The sequence below is a fragment of the Cygnus olor genome, chromosome 1, assembly GCF_009769625.2.
Source record: "Cygnus olor isolate bCygOlo1 chromosome 1, bCygOlo1.pri.v2, whole genome shotgun sequence".
In the NCBI taxonomy this organism is placed as follows: Eukaryota; Metazoa; Chordata; class Aves; order Anseriformes; family Anatidae; genus Cygnus; species Cygnus olor.
In genome coordinates this window covers 153,297,445-153,309,520 of record NC_049169.1, presented here as the reverse complement: position 1 = coordinate 153,309,520, position 12,076 = coordinate 153,297,445, and the positions used below count along the sequence as shown (strand labels likewise).

General features: G+C 36.6%; 1 protein-coding gene across 11 annotated transcripts in view; it reads right to left on the bottom strand.

The window, feature by feature from the left end:
• Positions 1-8,869: 8,869 nt before the first annotated feature.
• DOCK9 (dedicator of cytokinesis 9) overlaps positions 8,870-12,076 on the bottom strand; it is a 131,107-nt gene continuing 127,900 nt past the window's right edge. For all 11 annotated transcript variants that reach the window (XM_040538214.1, XM_040538269.1, XM_040538258.1 and 8 more), the window contains one exon: positions 8,870-10,166. In XM_040538214.1, coding sequence (XP_040394148.1) covers positions 10,044-10,166 — 123 coding nt within the window. In that variant the 3' untranslated portion in view covers positions 8,870-10,043. The remainder of the gene's footprint in view (positions 10,167-12,076) is intronic.

Genomic DNA, 12,076 nt, shown 5'->3' with positions numbered 1-12,076 from the left:
GCATAATATGTTGCTGGGTTACTCACTGCCTCCCACAACATAATGATTTTTTCCAAGAAACAGAAGGCATTCTTCTGAGAGGAACTAGAGAGAGAAACAGGAAACAAGAAGCATATACACACAGATAAATTATAAATCAAGTTCTGCCGCTCTGATTTCACTTGTTGTCTAGTGGCGGAAGACGTTAGACCAGAAAGCAGCAAAAACAGGTCACCGTGTCCAATTAAATCAAGTGTAAACACCAAATATAATCGTGGAAGCTATATATAATGTTTATTGTTGGTACAGATGTCCCATTTTGAGCATTCTGATTATCCAGTGCTAAAAAACACGTTTGAAGATGTAACTGAAGCTTCAGGAGACTTTGGAAGTTATTCAAAAACATCTGCAGCTAGCTATATGAAAAATAAAATTGTTCAAAGATAATACACTGTCCACCCAAAGGTTGTATCTCACCTCATATATGAGTTGATCAAAACTTGATTTTCACTGCTCTTTTCATTGTTGATGTTTACGGAGTTTGTCATTGTTTCTGTGCTGTAATTTTTTTTTACGAATGAGAGAGTTAACAGAATTTGCTATTGTAATTCTTGTGATCTTGCACACAGGCTACATAAAAATCTTTTAAAAGGTTTCAAATTGCTAAAGCTATACAATAGATATACTATACATACAAGAAATATTTTCTGTAATGGAAACAATCCCTCATGATGCAAAACCAATGCAAAACAACATTGCCCACACCAAAATTTTTCAACAATTTTTGTTGAAAAGCAAAGAAAAAGCTGGGAAAAGGCATACAAGCAGAAGAAATTGTTCTGGTTTTCATTTGTTTGGAAACTTCCGTGGAACAGATTAGCCTGCACTGTAGTGCTTTCTTACATAAACGAGCAATTATACTAGTCGTGAGCAAAGCTCTTTAAATCACTCCTAGCTAGTTATTGATAAAAGCTCTAAAAATAAGTAGCCTAAACCGGAAAGGATAGTTGTTATGGAAAGGCTTTAAGACACCCAAGCACATCAATTACAGGCTCTGCACTGCTCTTCCAGCAAACAAACATAGCATAAGCTACACAAATCACTTGAACTGGAGTGGTTGAGGATCATTTGGTGTGTCAGAAGTTAATTCAGGCTTATCCCTCCAAAACTGCAGTTGCCTCAGATGAAGCAAGTACTCGTAGAGAGCCCACTTTTATCTGACAATACCGGAATTAAAATTACATATTTCTAAGTAAAATTTATGAGTTTAACTTGCACACTGTTACTGGAGAGCAGTCCTTTCTCAATACCAATTTCTAGAACATCCTTACCTTAATTTTTACAAATGTAATTTTGATCAGAAATGCTTTCTTTTCCAAGTCCTGCCACTGTTACTGTAGTCACCTGGGTTCTTTTTGCTTAAGGAAAAAATGGAGTCTGTCCAATCAAACAGAAACGTTTAGCTGCATCCTCACCTTGAGAGACAGGAATACCAGTTCCATAATGCTGTATATATAGAGTAGGCCTGTACTTAGTGACCTCCTTTCTGACAAAATCAGGTTGCCTATTTATTCTTGTTTTCTCATATTACAACCTCTCTAATACTTATTGGCATGTCCTAATGAGAGGCATCCATGGATATGTTCATCCTCCTGTAGAAAGAGCCTAATCTTACTCTCTTTTTGAGAATGCTTTCTGAAAGTGGATCAGAAAACATGGCCAAAGGACAGGGTATCATCCTCTTCTACTTATATTTAGTTCCTGGAGACAATTTGCCGTTCCTGTTTGTTTTGCATGCTACTTCATGCAAGCTAAATCTAAAGTAGCTTCCTTTTCTGTTATCAGATAACATGAACTCCTCATAAAGCCTCTTGGCAATAGCTCTTCTGTATTTTTTTTAGTGTTCAGACTGAACTTTCCTTTATGGTTTGCTTGGTAACAGCTGACACTGAGTATGTAACCGAGACTTGAAATACACAAACCGGTAACCCTGGAGCCCTGCAAAGCCTCCCAGGGAAGGCGTCTTGCACTCAGCTCATACCACAGATTTTTCATAGGGCAAACATTGCTTACTACAAAAAAAATCTAGTATATTCAGAAAGTTTGTATAGAGACACACACTGCTCCGCCAAAGCTCCTGAATGACAGCCCACATTGTTACACGGTGCCATTAACACAAGACAGACCTCTGGAGCAGGTTCTAGCAAAGCCTAGCTGCAAGATGATGACCCTGGTAAGGAAGGACCAAAAAGAGATTTAGGACACCATTGTAGTACATATGCACAGGTATGTTTGAAATATTCATATCTGGCTCACCTTAAACGTGATGAACTGAACCACGTCATGGTAGCAATGGTCAAGAAATGTTCTGTCCAGTACTGACCGTGACTGTTTTCTGAGCCTGAATGCTGCTGACATGCACCGTGGAAGAGGAGCTGAATATAGCAAAGACTTTGGCTAAATGGCTTATCTGCAGGGAAGACGACTGTTTTTTGACCAGAAAAAAAGGCCACGAGACCTGAAGAAAACAGAGAACTACAAAAGAGGCGTGTTCAGAGACTGGACCTTGCAGGTGGACTGCTGAGGAGAAGGGCCAGTAAGCAGCCTGCCTAAAGGAAGGCTTTATCTAAGGGAAGCCACGGTAGAGGTGGGCAGAACCAAATATCAAGAAGTATCTCAGAACACAATGACTGAAAAACAATCAGCACATGAGTACGGTTGAAAGGTTGAACGGTCAGCCGTGGCAGAAGGGACATGCTGCACCTGACTTATCTTTTTTCCTTCTCTTGATCGAACATATATTTTTAACTTCTGCTGTTACGCAATGCAGAAGTCGCACATTACGAAACTGTTGCCACATTCTGCTAATAGGCATGGCTGCATTTTGTATCGGGATGAAATTGGAGTCATACAAAGTGTTTTTAAAATGACTTGGGATAAAGAGGTGTTATTTAATCTGCTGTTTAGCTTTCATAGTAGTATCTGGATTTTTATTTATTTATTTATTTTGACGGGAGTCTGACATATTTTGCAGTCAAGAGAGACAGAACGAATAGAAATGATAAAATATAGTCATTTTTTTATTTAGTGACTTGGTTATGTCTGGTTAAGATGGTTCTCAAGAGTCAAGATTTCATTTCCAGGATTTCAGAGGCAAGGTCAGGAAGCTGTATGCCATTGTGACTAAAACTAAATTTTTCCCTTCTTATATCACTCACAAATATTTTAAATAAAACGCCCATCAATTATTGTTAAAGCCAGGAACTGAAAAATTGTTCTGATGACAACTGTACACATTATCTCCATGCACTGCTTACAAAAAGGGAAAGGAAATTTTAGTGCAGTTTTTGGGCAGGAATTTGTAAGCTTCAATGACGGTAAAATGCATCCTTCTAGGATAAGAGGGAGGTCTGTTCATGTCTTAGTTTACGTATAAATAGCTAAGCATATAGTCAAGATGATGTGTATTAATGCCTAAATAGAATGGAATCAAAATTAACTAAAAAACACACAAAAAAAGTAGATTAAGAAAAGGGGGTTGAAACAGAGGTTGGTTTGAAATGCTTTATATCAGGTATTTAACTGTTTGACCAGTAACTCCATGTAATTTTATCATATGTAGGTGACTTGCACTTTTGTAAAAGAAAAAAAAAAAAGTCCCCAAAGAAAGATTTATGAGCTCCAGGAGGACAATGGCTAAATAAATGACTCTTACATTTAAAGAGCACAACAACAAAGTATATGGAGAATATTTTTATATGCTTATTGATTTAAATGTATTCATTTTTCTGAGAGCCCTAGTCAAATATCTGCAACTTGAGCTGTCAGCTGTCAGCCAAGGAACAGGAAAGTTAGTGGAAGAAGGTTGAGCTTGTAGCTATTCCCAGTGCATCATAAAACGGCTATATGAAATTATAACAGTTTAAAATGGCAAATCAGAACAGAAGACACCTTATATATGAAACTGGATTTGGGAATTTCAGGTTCTAAGAATTTCAACCCAGTGCCTTGTTCCTTTTCACAAGATTAGTCAAAATCCACATTTCAGGCTCTGTGCACCAAATGGTTTACTGTCTTGTAGAAACTGATGTGCACCATCCAAAATCGAGCTGAAAGTAACTTTCCCGCTGTGACCTGAAAGGTGAAGACAGACAAAAGGAACAAGCATCGCAGGCATTTCTTCATTTACAAGCATTTAGAGTAATCTTTTCAAGCACTAGAAATGTTAGCGTATAATTACTTGTCAACTGCTTCACTAGTGGTCGCAGTACAAGCTTCTGCCGTGACTAATAACTGGCTGAACATCTGGCAGCTGAACACAAGTCTTCTGGTAATAACAATGCTCTGTCCTGAATAAAAACCCAGTCAACACTAAGACTACTTCCTAAAATTGTTGTTAAAACTGTTAGAGGCTGCATGCATCTGTTTTTTCCAGAATGTTGTTTTAATAGCTATGAAATTGAGCTAGTTAATAGCAACCAACATAGCTAAAGAACCACCAGTGATATCACCCTACTTTTCAAAGTTTAACTTCAGCTAAATTTAGACATAAAAGATACCATTAAGTTCTGAGTGAATGCCCTAGCCTGAGCTAGGTAGCCTGAGCCAGGTAGCTGACTAAGGAAGCAATAAAATAAATAACATCTCCTTACTGTAAAGAATATCTGACAGAAGACATCCGGATCTTTGGAACCGAGCACCATCAGTAGCATTCAGTGCAGTGATTGAAGGAGGATTAAGAATCTTTGTCTGATTTTCTAATCTGAATTCGCTTGGCTTCAGCATCCACCCTCTGTTGTCTTCCTTAGCCAGATAAAAAACCCTCACACCATCCACTGTACTCTTTGGCATGATTACTTTTGTATTTTACAGCCCTTCTCGATTTTCTGCTTGGTGAGTCAAAACACTCCTGCAGATGTCACGCCATTAAAGATTTTCTCTCTCCCTCAAAACCATCTTTTTTCCTTACTCTTATAAATTCTTGAGTTCAACATTTTAAAACCTTAGCCCCAGTATCTTCCCAGCACACGATGTTTTCATATTGGTTTCACAAGTGCTGTACGGCAGGTAAGCCCACCCTAATACATTCCATTTATATCCACTTGGTGCATCGGTCCTCCTCACCACGGAATTACATTGAGTTTGCTTATGGCAAGCTGTATGTTTGGAACAACCCTTAAATCCTTTTCTCTGTTACCATTTCCCAAGAGACAACCTGCACACTTAATTTTCTTTTAGTATTTCTTGAAGAATGGCTTTGTAGATTGCAATGCCAGTATGCTGTGCGTAAAGGTCCTCATCTGAGAAACATGACCTTCGTTTTCACACATTTTAAATCGTTGTTTTGATATTTTTTTCTTTTGGTCATTTCTGGACTACCAGTGAAAAAGTTAAATAGCACCACAATTACTTTCTAGAAGAATTTCCCTAAGTGTTGGTGTATCAATGTGTGATTTTCCAGCGATGGTCTCTGAAAACATTTGCCAGACTGTACTTCAACACCTGGACACCCGGTATATTATTAGGGCCCACTTATATCAGACTGTCAGGCAGTGCTGTAGGGAGTTGTAACAGAACCACGGAGATTGACGTTTCCGTGCATATTTCATTCAAACCAATACAGGAGCAGGAGAAGTAGCAAGGGTTGAAGGAACAGCCTGTATTGATAACCAAGGACATGATTAACAGCAATCTGTAAACTGGTAAACACTGTGGAATGTGCTGCCTGCATCACGACCAGAAGGCCTGGGCTCCGACAGTGCTACAGCTTGATGATTTGTCAGCAGAAGACCGGAGATAACAGGAAGATGGCAGGGAGGTTACAGCCCACCCCCTGTGCCAGTCAGCTTCCTGCTGTCCCAGCAGGAGGAAAGGCTGTAGCCATAAAGATAGGCAAATGAGGAAACACAGGCACCAGAGAGCAACCTCCCCTAAGGTTTACGTGGGATGAGGTAAGCAGGATTAAGGTGGAAGAGCACGCTGTAATAGCTGAAGGGTATAAGCACCTGACTGGAGAAGGTTTTCATTGCCAAGGAAGGACCCAGATGACTCGGCAGTCGCTCAGCAGTCAGCGTTTTTAATCTTCTGTGGAGCTCCTCAGCCAACCTGGTGCAGCTCAGGAGTACGTGGGTTTGAGAACAGGACCGGGTGAAATCTGTGAGAGTAAACCTGAGCGACCGAGATTAGTTTTCTTTAAAATAAACACCATCTTCCCTTTCCTTGTGGTCTTGAATTTTGTCATGTTAATTTCCTACAGTGCAACGTACTACAAAATATCCTCTAAATTTACAGTCTATGCAAAGAAAAAGGGCATCTCTTCAACCAGACCTATTTTTTTGTATAAGCCTCTCTTTAGTTCCTCTTGATTTGACTCTCATAATAGGCCTTCCAGTGTCTTGTTTCCCACCAGTACCATGGCAGGTGGAACATAATCCTCCCACGTGCTTTTTTTTTTGTGTGACAATGTGAGCAAAATTCTTCACTTTCCATACACCAAGACCTGTTTTAAAGGAACATTAGCATACCAGAATCTTTTGGCCGACTCTTACTACACTTGGTTTCAATTTTTAGGCCTGTAGATACTGAATGCATAATGGAAATAAAATTCCTTTTGGATTACAAGGGAACTATATTTCATCATCTTCATGTGATTTTTTTTTATTTTTTTGACTGTTTCTAAAGATAAAATACAAGCTTTTTGAGCATATCTCCACACTAAATAATCTGACCTTTAACCATGTGCCCAGTAATGAGACCATATCATCACTAGCCAGTATTTCAGCCAAATGCCTTGGTATCTTCAGCTGTGCAAGACAGATTTTTCTAACAAACACCCTACATTCCTCAGCAATTTTCTGTACTTTAATTTCTATTTCTGCTTTCCATTTAAATATTTTTTTAAATGCTAATCATTTATCACTATCTTCAAGTTCATCCAGTCTTTTTTTTTTTAATTGTCTGCATAGATTTAATTAACAATTTTTTGAGATTTAGTCTTTTTTTCTGAAAGCAAGCATAAATTTAATTTTAGGGTAATCGCTGCCAGTTGGTAACATATTATCAAGTTCTGATCACAGGTTTCTAGACATGCATCAAAACCCACTAATTATTTAATTATAATGAACTATAATCCAAAATGGATGTGTTTTGTTAAGATATAATGGTTTTCTAAAAGCCACTGAATAGGTGTATTATACTATTGGCTGTATGATACTTCAAGCAAGCCTCTCAAAAAAAAAGAACTTCTACCCTCTCCGCCCCCTTGCAGTGTGCATGGCAAGTTAATTATCCAATTCTGAGCTTTAACAATAAAGATCTTTGCCAATATATTGCTATGTCATGCTTTATCAATCAGCACATTGCTTCATTTCTTTTCCCGTTCCTATGGTTCTGAGTCACCAGTGTCCCCAAAACAGATATTGCATTTTAGTGTGGGGTGTTACCTCCCCTATTTTGCCTTTCTCGAGCAAATAAATGGGTTTTAAAACAAACAAAAAAACAAGCAAACAAACAACAAGTTACATCATCACTCTAGGCATATTTAAATAGATTATTTCAAGGCTTTATTATGTATTTTTAACAGTCTGCTAGTATGCTGTGATGAGAAGATACTTGTGTGTTTCAAAACAGCTCACAGAGTAAGGGTCCATCACTGGTGTTTTGTTTTAAGTAATCTGAAAAAAAGCAAACAAAACAAAACAAAACAAAACAAACAAACCCACCCACCCCTCAGCAGGCTGCTAATGGATGAACAGAAGTTTTCTTTTTTGTCGCAGGTGAAACAGTTATGTTGACAGCTCTTCCACTTTATTAGACAAATTATAAAAGGTGTTTGTCCCCTTATGCACCGTGTTTACTATGTTTAAGATGGCTACGACAGCTTCACTAAATCAAAGATAGCTCTGCACTCGTCTCTCACTAAGCAACCTTCAGAGATTCCTGAGAGTTATGGAATGAGCAACAAAGTGAACAGTTTCGCTTAACTAAGGTCCTTTTCTTGCAGTTATCTGTATGTCCTTGAAACTTCTTATCTATTCCATTTACAACTCATGCAATTGAAAAAAATTACTTGTTACTTAATAGCTCTGTCAGAAGTTCCAGCTCCCTTAGTAGATGTTGTGCTAAGAACGTTGACTAGCACAAAGAATGCAGCCAATTTCTGTCCAGATTTCTTCTGGGCTTCAAATTCCATTTTTTCAAACACTAGATGCCAGCTTGAACATACTTACTCAGCAGTTATCAGCATCTGCTCGTACAAAGATAGATAACTGTTCCAGACTGATAAACATCTTTTTTTCCCCGCACACACTTGAAAAACATCTGACCATTCACTTTCATTAATTTGAAAATTATGTTGGTGTAAAGCTGGTTAAATCTTACTAATTCTTAAAATATTAAATGGAAACTAAACATAACTGGAAAAAGCAGAATTATCCACTGCCAGGATGAGCTGTTTGAAAAATCTTTCACGTTTAATGCTAACATAAGAATTCCATGCTATGCTAGAGAAAATGACAGTAAACCTTAAATCACATGGGAAAAAAAAATCCTATTTTCATCTGATGAAGAGTTTTGAAGAGTTCTTAATATTAACTGTAACAGTGAGTAACAACCTTTAGTTACAACATGCTACTTGGGTCAAACACAATGGATCCAAAACTCATGTCTTAACTAACAGCCTACAATTCCTTTGTTGTCAAGAAATACGAAAAACACACCAGAAGGTTCTGCATCTAATCTCATACTTAGGCTGCCAAAAGCCTTTCTTTCTTTCTTTCTTTCTTTCTTTCTTTCTTTCTTTCTTTCTTTTTTTTTGATCAAGCTTTCATCTTTTCCCAGTCTTGGGGACAAATCTAAAATAAAAACCAGAGCACACAGTGAGAAAAGTAACTACTTTTTTCCTTTTAATATAGATGTAGTACAGAATGTTTAATTACAGCAGGACAGTGCTTCCAGTTAAATAAAATTAAAAACCTTTATTTTCCCCAAATATAAAATTACTAAATTAATGTCTTAAAAGAATAAGAATATGGAAAAAGCTTTAAATTATACCACCATTTACCACAGTAACCATGATCACCAATTACATACTTCATTGCTTTGGCAAAAAAGTTTTTTTTTTCTTTTAATAAATGCATATAAACCTAACATAGCAAAGACTGTATACATCTTTATATTGCACTTATTTATATACAGGAATAAATGAACTGTAAAGTCTGCATATACTTGGAATGAGCAAATTTTCACAATAAACTGAAAGCATGATAAGAGCTGGTATGAATATTAAAAAATGTTTAGAAATGTAATACATTTATGTACAGACTGCATGGACTGTATTAACAAACAATATGTACATAACAGTTTACTATACTATTGATATTTTAGAATAACTCCGTGTTCATTAATACAGACCTTTGGTTGTATTTAGTTGTTTAGTAAGATCCAAGCTCACGTACTTCCAAAATGCAACAAGGTATAAAATAAAGCACAACAATTTGCCAAATGGTACAAAAACTACTATTGTCAGTTCCATTAAACCCAAAAAACTAGTGTCTCTGTCTAGTCCCAAAATAGTTCTTGTACTTGAAATCAATCTCTATGTGCCATACACAAAAAGAACACCTGAATGTTACATATCTGCAAAATTACATCCCACAACACTTTTTGTAATGTGCAATTCGTTTTAATAATACTTCCTAACAAAAAAGAAAAATTTACTTCAATATTATAATTTCCCAATACGCACTTTTGCGATGACACTGTGAATATTTTAAATGTTACCAGCAAGATTAAAAAATATATGTGCGCCTCCTTTACTTACTCTAAAAAACTATTACCAGTAATTGCTATTTGCTTATCACTGTCTACCTTGATATCTAAGTGTGCTCAGACTTTCATATGAATAATGCAGTTTGTACGTGCCCAACGTTTAGCTTCAAAATCATCCTGAGCTTGCACACAATGAAGCAAATCCACATACTTAAAAAACAAACAAAAAACAAACAAACAAACAAACAAACAAAGCCCCCAACCCCCAAAACCAAACACCATACTTTACAAAACAATCATGCAACTGAAGAAGAACTGGGCATCCCATGAACTGTTGTGCTTGTTGGAGTTCCACTTATGGCGTTGAAAATGTGTAGCGAATTGGGCATAACATTGGCCTTTTCTTCAACCGGAGTAATCTTAAAATGGAAAACAAGCATTTACCAAAGTGTTCCAAAAGGACACGAGCATTTCTAAAACAGCTGTCAAAACACAGCTTTTGATAGTCAGCAAAAAATCTTAATTCTTAACAGCCATATATTTACCGATGCCACATTTAGAAATATTAGATACATCAATTGTGTGATGTATCGAATATTTCTAGATATGTGGCTTTGGCACTAAGACAGCTTTTCTATCACCATCAGTACAACTAGATTCTGTTCTTTCAAAATACTATACATTTTGTGCTCATCATATGTGAGACAGCATTTTCTGAGTTAATGACTACAGACTTGCACGAGATTATTGAAAGTACTACTCTCAGCTGTATGACACAATTACAGACTGGTTGAGTTGGAAGCCACCTTGACCAACTTCCCTGGCTCAAGCAGGGTCACCTAAGAGCACCTTCTCACCTATAGAAAGAATAAGAGGAGAAAGAGCAAACTTGTTTTGAATAAGGTATGCTTTCTATGATGAAAATAAAGATTCATCCTTAGCTAAAAGGAATTATATAAAGATTAGCCAAACTAAGAGCAAAAGTAAAGAAAATTAATTACCATCCCATCTGATCATATTTGCAAGCAGCAGAGGGAAAAAAAGAAAAGTCCATTAAGATTTTCTATATTTTCATGACAACATTTTTGCAATTGTTTAAACACCACACTATTATAAGAGAGCTAATATTTTTTTTTCTTCCAATAACAGAGCAAAACATCGTGAGATTTTTTTTTTTCTTTCTCTCCAAATACACCAACAGGCAGGCATATAAAGTTGCCATTTTTATAGATTTCAGTGAACGCCTTCATGATTCTACGACTTCAAGGTGTCATGAATCTTTTTTTTATCATTTTTTACATAGCATGTTTTAATTATTTACAACTGATTACATCTGTATAAAAAAACACAGTAGAAAACCAGTAGTACACATTACTACAGTCAGTGATGTACTTTCATATTCTGTTCACACTGTCTTACAGTGTCAGTTGTTTGCCCCTTGTCTCTGCTTACTCTTAGCCAATTTGATTTACTCCTAAGGTTTCAGGCATTACATGCTTTTTCTTATCCTCAGTCTTCAGAAACTCACATGTGAGAATTTTTTAAACATACACATATTGCACTGAGTTCAAATTTATTTTCTTATTTTTAATTCTTGTGTTCAAAGCATCATTATATACTTTTACTTTTTCCTTTTTGGGTAAAAAAAAAAAATCTTCTTGGATAAGCATATGGATAACCTGCTACACAGGTTAGCTTTTTCAGCAAGTATTTCTTGGATCATAATAGACTAATTTGGAGATGTCAAAAAATAGTAAGTGGGTAAAGCTGTTGTATGTCTGAAGGAGGTAAACCTGAGAAATGCTGGAAGATTAATAGATCATTTAAATGTCAACTAGACAGAATGCCTCAGGTAGGTCTTGATTTTTCACATAAAATTTGATCTCAGAGTAAAGCCTATTTTATTTGTAAAGATGAAGGAAACAGAGCTCCTCTTTGCATCAGCTGTTTATCCAGACTGGCATGCACTGGTTCCTAAGTCTAAGAAAAAATGCTGTTATGGCCATACATTTAAGGAAGTCTCATAGAAATATGTATTAGTAAGGTAAAATATTTAAGAAAACACAGGTATTTCTTGTGGGCCAGAAATACAAGTCTTGAGGGTAAGACCTATAAGCCACTCTGGGGCTCTAGGAAAAGATTATACAAATAACAGTGCATTAAAAAACAGAACCTGAAGTGATGCATGTGATGAATAAAAACTTAAAGGCAGTAGGCATTAACCAAGAATCTTTTCCCAAACTCCTAGAGATAATATCCTTGCCTCTGAAGTCAGGAGGCATTTCTACCACAGATTCTAGATGCAAGGTCCTTAATCTTGTTTGTAGGA